At 40.2% G+C, this 18,628-nt stretch overlaps 1 protein-coding gene across 2 annotated transcripts; it reads left to right on the top strand.

The window, feature by feature from the left end:
- The first annotated feature begins 201 nt into the window (after positions 1-201).
- RBM17 (RNA binding motif protein 17) lies at positions 202-16,963 on the top strand. Of its 2 annotated transcripts, none has more exons than XM_074167917.1 (12): positions 202-256; positions 1,932-2,072; positions 3,597-3,713; positions 4,632-4,798; positions 6,999-7,096; positions 8,126-8,182; positions 10,065-10,206; positions 12,882-13,033; positions 13,745-13,818; positions 14,714-14,812; positions 15,141-15,213; positions 15,362-16,963. In XM_074167917.1, exons 2-12 carry the CDS (start codon positions 1,950-1,952, stop codon positions 15,463-15,465), a joined length of 1,206 nt encoding a protein of 401 aa, XP_074024018.1. In that variant the 5' UTR covers positions 202-256; positions 1,932-1,949; the 3' UTR covers positions 15,466-16,963. The 2 variants fall into 2 exon arrangements, with proteins under 2 accessions (XP_074024018.1, XP_074024019.1); XM_074167918.1 differs by having other exon boundaries at positions 204-256; positions 7,002-7,096.
- Positions 16,964-18,628: the final 1,665 nt, after the last annotated feature.

Here is an 18,628-nt window from a genome sequence, read left to right as displayed (position 1 = left end):
CTGGGCTCCCTCTCCAGCGCCATACTGGCCTGTACTGGGGCGGAGCGGGAAGGAGGCGGCGGGGGACAAGGGGGTGCTGCGCCCTCCGCCTGCCGCTAGAGGGCGGTACAATGGCGGCGCTGCCGCAGGGCCCTCGGCGCCCATTGGCCGAGCGGGGCGGGCACGCGGGAGTGCGCAGGCGCGGCCGCCGGCGGGAGGGGCGGGACTTCCCGGCTGCCTCAGCGGCCGGCTCATGGCGGCGGCGGCGCGGTGACGGGTAAGCGGCGGGCGGCGGGCCCCGGCCGACCGCGTCTGCCCGGGGAGGCCGTCCCGGGCTCCGGGAGGGTGCGGGGAGGCAGGGTGGAGCGGGAGGCAGGCGGTTGTTCCCCCTCAGCGGCCTCGGCCGCGCGGCTGCTCCCCTCGGAGGGGTCTAGGCCTGGGGGGGGGGGCCGTCAGGGCCCCTCAGTCCCCGCTGCGCGGCCCGTCTGCCTCCCAGGCCTAGGCCCCCTCTGTCCCCATGGGGGGTGGAAATAACAGCCCGGTCTTTCCATTGGCGCTGTTTTGCTCCCTGGTGCACCCCGTCCCTGACAGGCCTTGAGGCAGAAAGTGCCTTTCCCGCGATGGCAACTCCTTCCCTATATCCATACGCCTAGCATAACGTACCCCATGTGTATCATATCTGCCCCAGAATAGCTGCACTCCTATTGCATGGACTTTACTCCGCTGTGGCAGGTGGGGATTGTGGTAGTGCCGTGTTATCATCCTGTTCCCATATGCATTATAATGTTCCCATATATGTTTCATTCCCTGTAACCCATATGTGACATAATCTCCAACGAACGCAACTTCCTCCATTGTTTTGCAGTGTACTCGGTTCTGCTGAGTCCTGGTTGTTCATATTCAACTGCAGGATTAAACTGCTGTTTTGTTGTTTTTTTTTAAATGCTGAGTTTGCCACATTTTTGGAGTTGTAATATAGTTGTGTTCTGCTGCATCTGCGACTTTTTCCACATATGCTTTTAAATGCATATATGTATAGCAATGGTCAGGCCTATTCCTTTAAATTTAAATATCTATCAGATCAGTGGGATCATGATCTTGCTGATGAGTCTGTAAGCTTTCACTGAAGACTGTTCAGTCATGTTTGTACCTGCAGTAAATTAAGAAGTTAAAAGTTCTGGGGTGGAGATAGGCCTGGATTGTACTATCAGAGACTAAATAATGAGCTTACAGATTGCTCCACAGGTGATAGAACCTCTCATTACATTCGGATTTCCTCCGGTTCATGTCGGATGGAATATCAGACAATGATACATTTCGTGTCAAGTTATTGATGCTGTTACGTAGTTAATTTTATATGTATATATCTATTTGTGTGTGTGCATATATAAATTCTATGTATTTGAGAGGCCTTTAAGAGGCCTTCCTTCCTTTGTTATGGAAATAGTTACTTAATAATACTCTGGCAAGTGTATTTTGTGTAAGAAAGATATTCTTTTATAGTGATGCAAAAAATAGTGAAACTTAAGAAGGTGATTGGAATGTTGATATGTTTGTGCAGATGCTTTTTAAAGTCAGCTGAGACAATAATTCATTTCTGTTTGATTATGTGATAGTTAATGTTCAATTTCTTTGTGAACCTCAAAATACCAGTGTGGACTACAGAGTAATTTGTTCAAATGTTTGATATCTAATGCTACAAATAGGAAGTTTGCAACACCTGTTAACATTTGAACAGTATTATTTACCTGTCAGTTACTTTTACACAGCCTTACTGTAGCCATGTGTATCTGCTACTAGCCAGAAAAAATGTTATTACTTTGAATTTTCTCTGGCTTTGAAAAAAAGTTATATAAAAATACGATGTACAAACATGCACAAACTGATAGGAAATAAGCCCTGGATGTAGATTTGTTATGTCATTTGGATTTTTTTTTTCTTTTGTCTTTTAGCTTTAAATTGAAGAGAAAATGTCACTTTACGATGACTTGGGAGTTGAGACCAGCGATTCTAAAACAGAAGGCTGGTCCAAAAATTTCAAACTACTACAGTCTCAATTGCAGGTGAAGAAAGCAGCTCTGACACAAGCAAAGGTATAGTCTCGTTGTATTTTTGCTTTCTATTTTTCAAACTTCTTTTGTCTTTGGAGTACTGAGGAAAGTTTGTGACCTTAGAATATCTATTTGGGGTAATTTAGCTAGGATTTGTCTATGAGTTTGTAGCGAGGAGCCTAGCAAAACCGAGGGGGGAAAGGCAAGATGCATGTTTCTTGAAGTCTGTTATAGCGAGCCTTGCAAAATTAAAACTGGATGAAGAACTGATGTGTGTGGTGCAAACCTCAGATCTTTTAACTAGCAGAGCCAAAAGCTGATCTTCAAATCTAACTTTAAAGATAATGAGATCAAGCTTTTTTTTAAAAAAAAAAAAAGTAAGTAAGGGTCATACTGTGACTGATAGTTGGCAGTAATGGCTGTTGGTCATTCTTGGCATTTTGCATCAGTTGTTATTTACGTGTTTGCATCATTTTATGCTTGTTATTTAAAAGGCTTTTGGTGCTAAAGTGCAAATCATTGTGCATTAGAAATATTTGCAGGAGGTATTTCCAGTGTACGTGAAAGGGCGAATGAGTGCAAGCTAATTCTTTGAGCTGAAACTGTGACGGATGCATTTTCCCTTTTATTACTACAATATTTCACCCTTTTTCTTTAAGGTGTGTTGATATTTCGGTTCAGGCAGGGCATGTGTGTCTTTGTGGTGTATAGGTTCTAGAGTGAGATTATTTAATTAGAAAAGAAGTATCATAGATACCGAATACTTAAGTAAGCACGTCATTTTTTCACTGGAATTACTCCTGGTTTATGCTGCTAAAATTGAGGACAGGATTTAGTTGATTATTGGAACAACCTGCATGAATGAAATCTAAACGGCTGCTATATTAGATGTATTCTTTGTGTAACAGATAGGTGGTGTATGCATAGACTAATAGAAGAATAGAATAGGATTAGAAAATTCAAGAATTCAGAACGGATTAATACATTTTATCAGATTATAAAATGTGAAGAACAGTACCTCTTTGGAAGAAGTCTGAGCTCCTTAAAAAAACCCACTCATTCAAACTCATCTGAAGAGATCATCTGAATTTTCAATGTGTGTTTCTGGTCCTTGTCCAAACCTAGGACTGTTCACCTACCACTGTATGTTCTAGTGCATGCACAAGCAAAATCTGATCTTACTCTCATAAAAAGAGGGAGGGTGTGCGCTGGTTTCACTGAAGCATTCTTTGAAATGTTGCATCAGATCTGTTTTTGTGTAGCAGCTCTTTAACCATAGTTGGCAAGCATCTGTCTCAGAACTGAGCAGCCTTTGCTGCCACTAAAATACGGCATAAGCTAAGTTATTCACATCAAGGTTCATTAGAAATGTTGAGAATTACTGTATGTTGATAAACTGAAGAGAAATGTTATTTTAAGCTTTGCACAGTGAAGAATTTGAGAAAGTGGTTTTCATCCTTATTTAAAAACCATTGGAGATACCAGTTGCAAGTATATAAAGAAAGCTGCTTTTTAGAAAACCGTTTTGTTACCTTTTTTAGACATTTTGTTTTGGTGATTTTTCAGAGTCAAAGAACAAAACAAACAACAGTCCTTGCTCCAGTGATTGACCTGAAACGAGGTAGCTCTTCTGATGAGAGACAGATTGTGGACACACCACCTCATGTAGCAGCTGGGTTAAAGGTAAGACCAAGACAGCTAAAAGTCCAGCTGTTAACAGATGTTTTGGAATTGGAATTCTTTGCCTCCAGTCTGTATTTATATTTTTTCAGCTTCTTTCCTAGTGGCCAAAGAAGCGATCATTTTCTGAAATTGATTTCCTCTGCTCAGAGGTTCTTTAATTAATGTACATGTTAACTTCATACAGACTTCCATGTGATACAACATTGAATTACCCAGTTTATTGTGCAGTTGAAATACAATAACTTTCCTAGCATATTTCTCCTGGACACCTTCAAAGTACTTTACAAGATGGCGGTTTGGTCAATTAAATAATGAACATAATTGTAATTGCACCAGTGTTGGAACTGGACCTGTATAACAATCAACTTAAAAATAAAAGAAAAGCCACTTAACCTTTTAAAATAGAAAATTTTTTTTGTGGTAATTTTTTCCTTGAAAGTTTTTCAAAGGTGATGGTTCTGAAATAGTTCTTTCAGATGAAAGAAGAACAGTATGTGCACTCTGTTAATGTTATATTAATAGCAGATGATGAAAAAGGCTGATGAGATTACGTGAGAGGACCCATTGCAGATGGTTGCAATAGAAAGATGCCATAATAGTTCTAATAATGAATTAATGAGTTTGGAAAAATTCTTGTCCGTGCTGATTTGCTGCTGCTTTGTATTTGCCAGGGTGGGCGGGGTGATTCTTTCTTCGTGGAAAAATTTGAGATAGTGAGAGACTGGGTGAAATGTTGGGTTTTGAGCAAAGCAAAGATTTCTTTTAGTACTGGTGGGAATAGGATATTACCTGGCATTATAGAAAGTCAAGAATTGAGTTTTGTGTTGTTGGAAGTGAGAAGGAAGTGTTAAATTCTTGGTTTCCAACTGGATGTTGTTTCAAGATCTCAACTGAAAAAATTCCTTTTTCTTTTTTAAGGATCCTGTACCTAGTGGCTTTTCTGCGGGAGATGTGTTGATTCCTTTGGCGGATGAATATGATCCCATGTTCCCAAATGACTATGAAAAAGTTGTAAAACGTCAAAGAGAGGAACGACAGAGGCAGCGTGAGCTGGAGAGGCAAAAGGAGATTGAAGAAAGAGAAAAGTAAGGCTTTTGTCTAAACTCATGACATGTTGACAATTAGATAAAGAATAGAAACATCAATTTGTTTAGTTTTTGTCTCCCTAAACAGTTTCAGGGAAATTCACAAAGGCGTTGTGAAGACTACTGTATGCTTGTAGAAACAAGCGTAGTGTTTTAGTTAATATGTTCTAATGCTTTTGCTAAAACCACCTAACAGTGCAAAAATTATGACTTATCATGTTTACAGCTTCTTCGGCTTGTAATGGACAAGCTGAAAGACGTTTGTCAAGTTTTTATATGTTTTCTTTATGTCTATAGTAGCAGCAGTGTTTGAGTATTTCATGCATCATTATCAGACTTTGACCTTGCAGGTATTTTAGAGCATTTGTTGTCAGTATAAGGTGACTACAGAAGTACCTTTCAGTGCTCAATGATAAACCATCCTTTCTCCTTTTAAATACTCCCGAAATGATACACGAACGCATTAAGTTTTAAAGATGAAGCTGGCACAGCCTTTGAGAGGCATAGTTGCATTTTCTTTTTTAATATTCTGCATTCAGTTAAAATAAGTTAATTGTGTATTTAGTACTGCTTTGTCTCTGGACAAAAGAAAAAACTACTTATTTTTAATTACCTTAATGTGCTTTCCCTGGAATAAGAAGTCTCTCTAATCGTATTAAAGAAGTTGAATGCAGATTCTGTGTCCTACTGAAATGGGTGGTAAAACATCTGCCAGCCAAGCAGTAAGATTATATTTGCTTATTTTAAGTGAAAATTATTATTATTAATATTATTGTATTATTATTAATTTCACTTATTTAATAAGTTAAATTAATAAGCCAGATTTGTCATGGTATGAACACTTCCATCCCTGGAAGTGTTCAAGGCCAGGCTGGATGGGGCTTTGAGCAACCTGGTCTAGTGGGAGGTGTCCCTGCCCATGGCAGGGGGGTTGGACCTCGATGATCTTTAAGGTCCCTTCTAACTCTAACCATTCTATCAATCATCTAAAGCCTATGGAATTACAAGAGGGATATTCTGTTGCTGTTCAGATTGTGGTAATTAATTAATTAATATTTCCAGTCATCTGGATTTCTCTATCTTCTCTGTCTTCATTGTTCTGGTGGAGGAGGAAAGCCTGAGGCTCTGTCGCACTTTAACTAGCACACAAGATCTCAGAAATCTGAGCTGTCATTTCCACCGCTTCAGTGTTAATTGCTATTTAGTTGTAGTTGTAACTTGTATGTGGGCCAAGAGCATAGTCTATATATGAAGAACTAGAGGAAATGAAAAATACACAGTCTGTTTTGATTTAAAATTGGGGAAACAGTGTCAGCCAAACCTACATCAGATGTATGCTTTGTGATAACCCAGGTGTTTGAACAGTGTACGTTTGTTTTAAATTCACAGTGTAGAGATTCAGAATTTTTGTCTGGTTCCAGAGCGGTGCTGGTTTTAGCATCTTGTAGCACAGTTTTGATGGCTGTGCTGGGAATGAGATCTGATTTATGCCTCAAGATATGCTCTTAACTTTTTTGGGAAAAATACTTTTTCTAAAGTATTAAAATCGAGTAATTTGGTGATCATGATAAATAACAGTTAAAGTGCAATTCAATTCTTGAAGCATTTCTCAGCTAAATGTTAAAAGTTTTAAGTACTTAAAGTATTTTAAAGTATTAAGTAAATACTTAAAAGTATTAAGACGTGGCTGAATCTTAGTTGCCAAGTTAGCTTCTCAATAATCTGATTATTTAAGCGTGATGATTTATTTTTTTTTTAACTGGCTGAGTAAATTATACTACTCTATATAGCCTGTGATGGGGAATTTAAAAGAGATTCTGTTCAAAGCAGGGTGATAGATTAATATCTCTGTTGCCTTCCTATCGATTCTATCCAACACCTTTTCCATTGTAGTAATTCAGTGACTAGTCAGTCTCAACTAGATTTATTCAAATGCTTCCTCTTTTCCATACATTCTCCTTGGGTGACTTACAAGTGGAAAATGATATTGCTTTGGATCACTTTATATTTTACAAAAAAATACTCCATAAGGGTAAAAGCAAAGAAACAGAAAGTAAATGTGTTTGTTTACACCTTCATGGAAACCATTATGAAACGCTAATTAGAGCGTAGTGGTATAATTCACACTGCTAAAGTATCACAAATTAAAGCAAAGAGTTAACTTTGATGGTTTCTTATCCTAACTTCCTGTGTCTCCTAGAAGACGTAAAGACAGACATGAAGCCAGTGGGTTTTCAAGACGACCGGATCCAGATTCTGATGAGGATGAAGATTATGAAAGGGAGAGACGAAAAAGAAGTAAGGGAGCTAATTTTGGTTTTGATGGGGAAAGAGAAGAAAAAGATGATGGGGGAATTCACAGTCCTGCTCCCTTTTCATGGATTCTATATTTATCAGATTATAATCTGATGATTATTATAATCTGGTGATTATTATCAGCTATCTGTATAGCTGATAAATATACTGTCATTTCTGAGCCTTTAGAACAAACCTAGCATTTATTACACCATAACTGTTGTAACACAGAAAGCTGTTCTTTCGTGGAGGCAGATGGCAGCTAAGTTATTTGTGGAAAGACTTTTTCTTACATTAGTTTGTAGATACCTCTTTTAAGTTTCTGTGTGGTGTAGATTCCAGGAGAGGGGTGAGACATGAGATAAAATCAGACTGTGAGAATCACTGTTGAGTTTTCACTATTAAGGCTTTTACCATTCCTGCGTTTGTTATTTGAGTGCCCTTAGAACTAGTTAGAAGATGTGGATCTGAGTGATATGTCTTTGCATAAACAAAATTAAACTCTTCTCTTTCAGCAACAAAGTTACAGTAAATAATTCAGGTCTGATATTTTAAAAAAGGAAATTTCTGATAGGGGACATTTAAAATATTTGCACTGCCTTGGAAGTTTGGGACTGCATTAGAATATTGCTCATAAAGTATGGAAAGAGCTCTGTACTTCACTGTTTTGAAAGTGAAGTGAATCTTGAACAGAGCATCTTTTTCATTTGGTTTGAGCAGTTTTAGAACTGAAGGTTTGTTTCACTGTAGTCTTTAATTTTGAAACCCTGTGAAATACGTTTATGATGGACACAATATGTAGCACGTCATTGCAGTTTGGTGATGTTGTCTTCCTTGATGTGCTTTTCATTCATTTCTAGTTCACCGCTCTTGAAAGTTCTCAGGTGGCTCTCTTGCTATTTTTCTGTTGATAGAGATGTATGTTGAGAATTGGCCGGTAAGGAGCCAGCAGCTGTATCAATATTCAGTGAAGCTATTCCAAACAGCAAAAACCTAATCATATGAATGTGTTGTCTTCTGTTTTGCTCATAGGTATGGGAGGAGCTGCCATTGCACCACCCACTTCTCTTGTCGAGAAGGACAAAGAACGTAAGTACACCAAAATCCTGTTCTTCTAAAACCTAGCAGTGGTGTTTATTTCTCACTCAACCTTCTCTTCAGTTAAGACGTCCTGCCGTTCTCCCCATATGACTCTCTGTGGCATAAGAACTTGTATTAGTTCTTTGTTGGTGGGGAGAACCCGCAATACTACTGTGCTTCACATCTCTGTTCTCAAGGTTCGTTTCTTTATTGCTAGAGAAGTGGTTTGGCAAACTGGTCTGTTCTAACCACGTTCAGTTACTCATTTATGATGTGAAAGGAGAAATGTTGCAGATGGGTTTCTCTGGGTAGACTAGAAACCTCCACAACACGGAGAAGGAATGTTTCCATTACCCTTTGCTTTAGGAGGTACTTGATGAATATTTTTTCTGAAGGATTATGCACTACAGACAGAATGTTGTTAAGTTTTTGAGGGATACAGTATCTGCTAAAGGGATGTGTGTGGATGAAACCCCCACTAGGGTTTCCCTCAGTGAAGACAGCTTGAAGATTGCAGTTGTCCACTAGATGGCACGATCTTCCTATAAGAACAAAATGTTGACTTTTTTTGCATATCTAATTGTCTTACATTTTAAAATTAAAATAATGAACAGCTTGTTGTGTATGTCGTTAAAGAATAATAAGAATTTTATGCACACAAACTTTCCTTTGGGGGTCCTGATTTTATTTATGAGAAGATTCAAATTAAAAAAATCTTGGCAAAGTAAGTGAATGATATAATAGTGAAAGCATTTGAAGTGTGTAAACATTCAAAACAGAAAGAGATTGTTTTGAGTAAATAATTAAGAGTAATTGAGTGGTGTCAAGGAAATGTAAATATAGGCTGGAAATGGTAGAAATATCCTGAGGGGGAGAGCTTTCAAAATGTGACATGATCTCACAAGGAAACCTTTGTATGGCGTGTTAGTTGATGCTCAGCTAGGCTGGAAAAAGCAGAGAAAATATTGCTATAGCAGGAGTCCCATAGTCCAGTCCATCTGCTGCTAAAATAGGGATTTTTTTCCTCATACGACATCCCCAAACTTCACATCTGGCATTTGATTTGGTAAGATACAAGTACTGGTTCACAAGAAAATAATCTAAAATTAAGTTAGTCTAAAAGTCCGTAAGTACATTCAAAAGTGTGTTCTGCATATTTCCTTTAGTGTTCTGTAGGCTTTTTTTTTTTTACATTTTGCCATTTAACTTGTCAATGGAAGGTAGTTAAATAATCAATATGATAGAGATATCTGTATAGAGATATAGACATAAATGTAACTCCATCCCCCAGGAAAAGTTGTGGTTCAGAAATTGTGTGATCTCGTAAGATTGTAGAAATACTTTGATTTGAGTTGCATTCATTCTTTTTAATAGACCTATTTCTCTTTTGTGTGAACATACAGTGTACTTTATTTCACAGTCCTCTGGCCCCAAGCTGTGCGCATTGATCCATTTTTGTCATAATTCTGTTCCTGATGAATGGGGCTTTTAAGTTTGCTTGTTTTCTGTCTGGATAAACTGATTGTCATGCAGGTGGCCTCCTAATGTTTCTTTTCTCCATTTGATAAGAGGTTAATAAATGCATAATAGACCTACGGATACAAACTCATTCTATGTCCTATGAGGAAAATCCAGAATAACTCAACTCAAATCTTGTTTCTGAGAGAGAGAGATGAGGGCATGTTAAAGCAGCATGGGCAGAGGAAACATTCTTCTGATTTGGATTTACGTGGAAGACTTAGTTTGTTAGTATTAATGCAGAAAAAAAGTACTGATGAAGAGCAGTCTGTAAATGAGTTGGACTGAAGGCATAATACTCTAGTGTTCATAACAAGTAAGTAGTTCATGCAAAGTATTTTATTGAAAAAGCAAATGTCTCTGTTTTCTTCAGCTGTAGCATCATTTCCATTTGAAGAGGAGTCAAGACCTCGAGCACCGTCTTCCAAAGCAGCTATTCCTCCTCCAGTGTATGACGAGCCAGAAAGACCTCGTTCCCCCACGGGACCTAGCAACTCTTTCCTTGCTAACATGGGGTAAATGAATGACTTATGCGCATTTTGTGGAAAAAGGCGTTAGAAGGTGGTGGAAACCAAAAGTTTAAATAGTTTGTCAGTAGAGAGGAAGAATACAACCCATTGCATGTATGTGGTTGCTCTGAGTCCATATAGTCCTAACTGGCAGGATCCAGAAAAAGCAGTGGATTTACTCAGATGAGAGAAATGCATTTGAGGTGGTTGCATTCAAGGCAGTGCTTTCAAGCAAATTCTGAAGCCACATTCCAGTGTAAAGTGTTTATGGCTTGTACAAGCCAAGCTAATGCAGTATACAGGAAAACACAGATGGCGTGTTAGTTCCTCTAGGTTTCTTTTCCAGCTTTGTCTTAAATTTGCTACGTACCAGTGGGCAAATCATTTTGTCTCTGCTTTGTGTTTGTTTGTTCAAAAATTCAAAGCATATTTGCATGAATATAGCAGCTGTGGCTGTAAATCTGCCCGTTTACTTTTCTGCCTTGGATTAGCATTGTGTGTAATGCTTGTCTTACTACTGTGGCAAGAAAGTGAAGTCGAATTTATAGTTAAAAAGCAGCTTAAAAGACCTAATTTGAAAGGTGTGGTGGCTAGCTATGGTCCTCTTATCAATCACATCAGGTGTTGCGGAAATGCAGGCTCAGTGTAGTCAAAGTCCTGAATCCAGGACGAAGACAAACATAAAAGTGTAGTTTATTACATTATTACACTGCATTTCCATTTTGGAGACAATTTTTGATGCATTTTTTATTTGATATAAATGCCTTTTTTTTTTTTTTTTAAAAACATTGTCCAGAAAAAGGATAACCAGACTCAGTACCACTGAACCAGTTTATGCATCGTTACCACCTCTAGTTAGCAATACCCTGGGGCCTTCACTTCATTGAAGGAAGTGCTAAAAATATGACCTAACCTGCCTTTTTGACCACACAATTGGCTACTGTTTATTCTGTGACTTAGTGTTTTAACCTTTCAGGATTACATAGCCAGACTTTTTGGCCTTTTTTAATGTGTCTTTGTATGTTTCATATACTAGAAAATAGTCATGTAGTCAACTGATCCTGTGTTTTCTGTGTAATATTATGTACCTGTTGATAAAAGGGGGGTGACGGAGCATAGAATATTTGCTGTGGTTTAAACTAGTATACCATAGCATTTTTTTTGTCTTCACCTATCTAGTTATGGTCTCCAAAGAAATGTCAACATGTGTAGATATATTTTGATTGTAAATATTCATTCAGAGGGAATTTCAAACCTGTCAGTGGAGGTTTTTTTGTAAGGTACTTCTTTAAAGGTACCTTTTTTTTTTTATAAGTTGGGGACTTTATTGCCTCAATACGCTCTCGAAAATTGAGAAAGATCACACGTGTTTAAATTAATACTGAGGATATCCGGATTTGTTATAGGAAGGGCTAGCAGAGCCATGTAGTCTGGAGCTTATGCCAACTTAGAACTGATAGATGGTGGAATGTGATCTAATGTGGGACGTAGATCATAGATCCATCTAGGTTGGAAGGGACTGTAAAGATTGAGTCCAACAGTTAACCTAACACTACCAAAGCTACCAGTAAACCATGTCCCTCAGTACCACATCTACCCGCCTTTTAAATACCTCCAGGAACGGTGATGCCACCACTTCCCTGGGCAGCCTGTTCCAATGTTTGATAAAATTTTTGTGAAGAAATTTTCCTAAAATCCATCCTAAACCTCCCCTGGCGCAACTTGAGGCCGTTTCCTCTTGTCCTGTCACCTGTTACTTGGGAAAAGCAACCAACCCCCACCTCTCTACAGCCTCCTTTCAGGGAGTTGTAGAGAGTGAGAAGGTCTCCCCTCAGCCTTCTTTACTCCACACTGAACACCCCCAGCTCCCTCAGCCACTCCTCATCAGACTTGTGCTCCAGATCCCCCACCAGATTCTCGAGACTCGCTCCAGCACCTCAATATCTTTCTTGTAGTGAGAGGCCCAAAACTGAACACAGTCCTTGAGGTGGGACCTCACCAGTGCCCAGTGCAGGGGGACAATCACTGCCCTGGTCCTGCTGGCCACACGGTTCCTGTTACAGGCCAGGATGCTATTGACTGCCTTGGTCACCTGAGCACACTGCTGGCTTATATTCAGCCAGCTGTCGACCAGCACCACCAGGTCCTTTTCCACTGGGCAGCTCTCTAGCTGCCCTTCCCCAGGCCTGTAGCATTCGTGGGGTTGTTGTGACCCAAGTGCAGGACACAGGGCTTGGCCTTGTTGAATGTCATACCATTGACCTAGGCTCTGATTGTTCTACATCTGCCTTTTCTGTCAAGCTTTTGATACCAGCCACTGACAAAGATAAGAAACTGGACTAAATAGACCTTCATCTAACCTGATTTGTGATTTACTATCAGCACCCTGATCTAATGAAAGATGTCTTTCTGATGCTGACTTGCATTGCTCATGGAAGTTGGGTTGTATTTGGAAAAGTATGAACAATTTTATTTAGTCAACTTCTCTGACGGCTTTTCTGTCTGTAATTCAGGGGTAACACATTTCATCTTAACAGGGTGCTGTGAAATTGCTAGGTTGTAAAGTAGTGTAGGAGCTCTTATGTTTCCAGTCTCTGTGTAATAAGATTTTAGGAGGTATTTGAGCGCGTTAATGTTTTGTGTAAGAAACCTTTACTAACTGATGCTTTCTCTCTTTGCAGGGGTACTGTAGCTCATAAAATCATGCAGAAGTATGGTTTCAGAGAGGGCCAGGGGCTGGGAAAGCACGAACAAGGGCTGAGCACAGCACTGTCAGTAGAGAAAACGAGCAAGAGGGGTGGCAAGATCATTGTTGGCGATTCTGCAGAGAAAGGTAATTTTGTCCTATACCAATAAGTTTGTGAAAAATGGTCAGGGAAAAATAATAGTTGAGCTCAGTGGAAGCTCCTGGATTTTTTGTTTACCATCTGTCCTCGCAGAACATACTAGTCGGAGTTGGAAAAATGACTTGTGGTCCTTCTTGTGGAAATTTATCTTTTTTTTTAAAGTGCTTGTCTGTTAATTTTTTTAGCTCATCCTCCCTTTCCTCCATCAATTGTCCACCTTCAGCATTTGGAAGCCTCTTCAAGGGGTGATCCTGCTCTGCTCCTGCTGACTTTCTCCCTATCACATGCTTTAGATGTTGCCCTCATTTCCCTGCTGTTTTCCAACCTAGAGACAACATCTAGGGTTACTAGAACTGCACCTCTGCCTAAGCACAAGTATTGGAAGTCAGGAGATACAATTTTTTGGTTCTTAGGGGATCTGATACAATTCTGAACTTATGAATTATTTCCCTCAAAGAATTAGTATGTTAGCAGTGTTTTAGCTTAATTCGCATTCTGTAGAAGTGATTTTTTGCTTATTGTCCTTCCAAGTAGCTACGAATTCTGAATGACTGTTTCTTACCGATACGAAACTACATTTTGTGGCTTTTATTCCATTGTTTGAAAACAGTAAGATTCTGATAAAAGCCCCCATATAAGGTTTGAATTAGATTTAGTCTTGAATTATTCCATGATTCACTGTTCTATCTTCCTTGCAGAAACGGGCAAGAAAGCGGATTCTAACCCATTGACCGAGATACTGAAATGCCCAACTAAAGTGGTCTTACTAAGGGTAAGCTGAGAGTAAAGGAATGTGTTTTGGTATTTGCAGCAGTCCTACTCTGCCCTGGGGAGGCCCCGTCTGGAGTACTGTGTCCAGTTCTGGGCTCCCCAGTTGAAGAAGGACAGGGAGCTGCTGGAGAGGGTACAGCAAAGGGCTACAAAGATCATTAGGGGCCTGGAGCATCTCTCTTAGGAGGAAAGGCTGAGGGACTTCGGTCTCTTTAGTCTGGAGAAGAGAAGACTGAAGGGGGATCTGGTCAACACCTCTAAATACTTTAAGAGTGGGTGTCAAGAGAACGGGGTCAGTCTTTTTTCAGTGGTGCCCAGTGACAGGACAAGAGGTAATGGGCACAAACTTGAACATAAGGAGTTCCATCTAAACATGAGGAGGAACTTCTTTACTTAGAGGTTGGCAGAGCCCTGGAACAGGCTGCCCAGAGAGGTGGTGGAGTCTCTGGTTCTGGAGACATTCAAAGCCCGCCTGGACACGTTCCTGTGCAACCTGCTCTAGGTGGACCTGCTCTGGCAGGGGGGTTGTACTAGATGATCTCCAGAGGTCACTTCCAACCCCATATCATTCTGTGATTCTGAAATGTTTAAAACTCTGTTCCTGTTACAATGAGTCTGTACAGTTCTAACAGTTCCAGCTGCACCTACGTGGTGCTTTGTGTTGTGGAGAAACTGTGTGTCTCTCTGAGATACGAGTTGTGACTGTAAGTCAATGCTGCTTTAGATTATACAGTTACCTTGTCTTAGTGCTAGGAACTGTCTCCTCCTGTGGCTCTGGGCTGGTAAACAGAAGCTTAAAATACTAATGGTTACAGTTCCATGCATCTGTGATTTGCCAACATAATCGTCTACACAGACCACATCTAGTGAGTTAGGTTTATTCTTTTACCTTTCAGAACATGGTAGGAGCTGGGGAAGTGGACGAAGACCTAGAAGTTGAAACTAAGGAGGAATGCGAGAAATACGGCAAGGTTGGGAAATGTGTCATCTTTGAGGTAAGGGATAATCTGTCTCTCTTTTTCACTGCTCTGAAAGCAAACTGGGCACTTGTCCCTCACGACTGGCTTGTTAGTGCCTAAGAGAAGGGGCATACGTTAGAAGATCTCTCAGGGTCCTTTGCTGTGTTGTGATTCTGGGTTTTCCCTATCTGTAAGATACAAACTTAAAATGTTAGAAACTGGGCAAAAAACTCTGGGTCTCGTGCTTCTGGAACCTTTTTATTGCGTACTCTGCTACTTTTGTGAAGAACCGCAATTTAAAACAGTATTTTTGCTGCTGTTCTAATTACTTCTGTTTTGGGGGTGGTTTTTTGTTTTGTTTCAGATTCCTGGCGCCCCTGATGATGAAGCTGTGAGAATATTTTTAGAGTTTGAACGGGTTGAATCTGCCATCAAAGGTGAGATACTAAATTGTATCCTGCAAACCCCAGAGACTTCTGTAGAGAGATTAAACAGTTTCACCAATTAGACTGTTTAGCTAAAGAAATATTTATTTTATTTTCTTTTAATTGCTGCTTGCTGACGTGTTCTTGGTTTCCATTCCAGCTGTTGTGGATCTAAACGGAAGATACTTTGGAGGCCGAGTCGTGAAGGCTTGTTTCTACAACCTGGACAAGTTCAGAGTACTGGATCTGGCAGAGCAAGTTTGATTTTAAAAATCTAGCTCGAGGTGTCACTGTTCTGGCAATCATGTTTTCAGCGGTAGGCTGGGAATAAAGAAGAGAAAAGTAGCTTTCCTAGCAAACTGGAAACAAGCCTCATTGAATGGATTTTTCGCATTCGTTGTGACTTACGTTTTTTGTAATATAAAGCCCTTTGAAAGTAAGATTCACGTCTGTGTGTTTTTGAATTGCACAATTCTGCTTATTGCTCTGGGGATCCTGTTTTTTTGAGCTTTCAGATGACTTCGTTCTTTTGAAAACCCACTGCTGAGGAGATGCTTTGTCTGTATTCCCGCTTTCCTTGTTCTGGTGCTTCATCACGGAGTCCCTGGGCTGCATCCACAATAAATGGGAAGCTTTGGAGAAGGACTATGTGCTATGATGCTCCTCTTCCCTGGTGGTATCTCTGAGTTACAGCCTTGCTTTCGTAAGTTCCATCCGCACCTGATTTGGGGTCGTTGGACCGTTGGCAGCTAGTTTGTTCTCTCCTGACTCTAGGACAATACTTCCTATGCCAGGATGGAGACTAAATTAACAAGGAATGAGTCTGTCTTTCTTCCCAAATCCAAAGAAAATACACGTTTAACCCAGGGAAACGGAATGAGGAAGAAATTTAAAATGGTTAGCCATGTGAATGGGAGTGAGTGGACTGTTAGCAGGAGCTCTGTGTTGTCAGGCAGTCTTGGCTAGAAATATCCAGGGTTAACTAATTACAGGTCGTTATCGAAATGCTATAGGTAGAACTGAGGAAAACTCATTCTTGTATCTGGCCAGCTATCAGATCCTCATTTCCTCTAACGTCACACATAATTAACTAACTTTTTGTTTAATTAGTTCAAACCTGACATTTGCTCGCTGTCTACGTGTTTCTATATTTGAGGTCAAATAACATCAGGGTTAGGCTTTTTTTATTTTTTTTGGATGGAGTGCCAGTGGAAGTTTGCAAAGTAGAAGGCCATGGAAGAAAATTCTCCTATGAAAATATGAAAATCTGAATTAAAGTACTAAACACTACAACTTGGACGTCTTTTATTTTATTTTTTTAATCTGATGTAAAATAATACGTAGCGCTCTGCTCCTGGTTTTGTTTGTTCTCTGCTGGGAACAGTATGTGACAAAGTGTTGGCAAGAGGTGGCTACGCAATGATGGCAGTTGTCTGTGTGCTCCATTGCACCTAGAATTGCACAGATATTGAAAAGGAAGTGAGCTCTGAGGGCATTTTAGCTGTTTAAAAGCTGATGCTGGATGTCTTTTTCCTGCTATACACATGTATTGGGGGGAGGGGGTATAGACCTGTAGTTGATCAACGCTGTGAATATCTCCAGTTATTGCCCTTTTATTAAGTTTTGGCTGCAGTTCTGTATGACAAACCCTTGGTCTCGTGTTCTTGTCTGCTTGTGTTCCACCAACCTCTGTACAAACATTTGCTTGTAAAACAGAAAAACAATTTTTAAAAAAAAGAAAAAAAACAAACACTTGTATTTTACCTGCTGTGTGTTGGCTTCCTTACTATCCCCTTCCTTTGCACAAGGCCTTCCCACAGAGTCAGTCCCTTCTACACCGCGTGTGCTGCTGTTGGCAATAGTTGTATCCACCGTTAAAAAAAACCTCCCCGCAGCAGAGGTGAAGAACCGGCCTGACTAATGCTAAAACCACAAGACTTGGGGCAATAACAGAATCCAAATTCTGCTATTGGCTCTGCTGTTAGTTTTCTGTTTGACCTTGAGCAACGCTTGAAGGCCTTTTCTACTATGTAGGAGAACAAAGAAATCAGTGTAATATGAATTAGCATGGATTTGCTTCTAAGAGTCAAATAATTTGAGCGGTGTGCTGTAGAAAGTTAAGCGCTGGTAACTCATTTACTATGAATTTAGCTGGAAATATGACTTGGCCTTAAGCAACATGATTTATTTATGACTTTTATTTCTGCAAATACTGCTGTTCTGAGTGACTAGCTGTAAGCATTTCCTAAGTTATACAGACTTAGACTTTTCTGTGTCTTGTAACCAGCTGTTCTGCTGCTTTCTCTCCAATACCAGCTTCTGAGCTTCCAGTTTGATGAGTTGGAGGTCTTCCATTTGCTGAGAATGACAAATTTTTGAACCATTTAGTTCTCAAAATCCTTATTTTGGTTGAAGACTTATGGATTAAAGTTTACGGATAAAGTTTTTAGATTAGATACTAGGAAGAAATTCTTTCCTGTGAGGGTGGTGAGACCCTGGCCCAGGTTGCCCAGAGAAGCTGTGGATGCCCCATCCCTGGAGGTGTTGAAGGCCAGGTTGGACGAGGCTTTGAGCAACCTGGTCTAGTGGGAGGTGTCCCTGCCCATGGCAGGGGGGTTGGAACTCTATGATCTTTAAGGTCCTTTCCAACCTGAACCATTCTATGATTCTACTCCTGGAGATGCAGGGGAGGTGGCTTGTTCATTTAGTGCTTTGTAGGATATTATAAGTAAAGTATTTTTCAGTACCATGAGGCCACTAAGACAGCATACGCATGCCTCCTAAAGTTTTAGTAGACTTATATTGCCATAATTTCATCTCCCTAAACCTAATCCACTTGCTTTGGTGGGTGCCGTACAAAATACGTGACGCCGGAGGCGGGTTTGTAGGCGGTTGTCCTCTAGGTGCTGCCACAGTAAATGCAAACACATACAGAGGTGTGGAAACCCGGAAAGGATAAGACACGCTGCCTGAGGTCCTCAGTCAGACCTTACTTATCACAGCTAATGTAATTAGTAGCAGGTATTTTTTTGGCAAATGCACGTTCTTCCCCTTGGCCCGTGTTGATGTCTTGGCTCAGACTTTCTCAGGTACGGCTGTATCTTGCATGCCTTGAAAAATTTGGTTCTGAATTTACTTCTCTACTTCCTACCTCCTCTGGAAACTTGTTACTGATCTTTTTCTATTTCTAGTAGTTGCTCAAATTATTTTTTATCCAACACCTCCAGCTCTTCCTGCTTACACATCCAGTTTTTTTTCCTTCGGTGATTCATCCATCAGCACCCTCTCAAAAGGCTCAGCAGAACTTCGGAGTTCTCCATTGCAGCTGCGAAGTTTTACTTGTTTGTTTGGGTTTTGCCTACTTGAAATTGTGCGCCCACCTTTTTTGGTAAGGTACATACTTGCAACTGTGGTCTGAAGCGATGAT

This window comes from Numenius arquata, chromosome 2 (assembly GCF_964106895.1).
Source record: "Numenius arquata chromosome 2, bNumArq3.hap1.1, whole genome shotgun sequence".
In the NCBI taxonomy this organism is placed as follows: domain Eukaryota; kingdom Metazoa; phylum Chordata; class Aves; order Charadriiformes; family Scolopacidae; genus Numenius; species Numenius arquata.
The sequence above is the reverse complement of the archived record's forward strand: the minus strand, read 5'-3'. Positions and strand labels throughout refer to the sequence as shown.

Excerpts from the sequence above, each read along its gene's own strand:
- RBM17 (XM_074167917.1), top strand. The coding sequence starts at position 1,950 with ATGTCACTTTACGATGACTTGGGAGTTGAGACCAGCGATTCTAAAACA. Across the intron at positions 2,073-3,596 it reads CAGCTCTGACACAAGCAAAG|AGTCAAAGAACAAAACAAAC; the intron begins GTATAGTCTCGT and ends GTGATTTTTCAG. Across the intron at positions 10,207-12,881 it reads TCTTTCCTTGCTAACATGGG|GGGTACTGTAGCTCATAAAA; the intron begins GTAAATGAATGA and ends CTCTCTTTGCAG.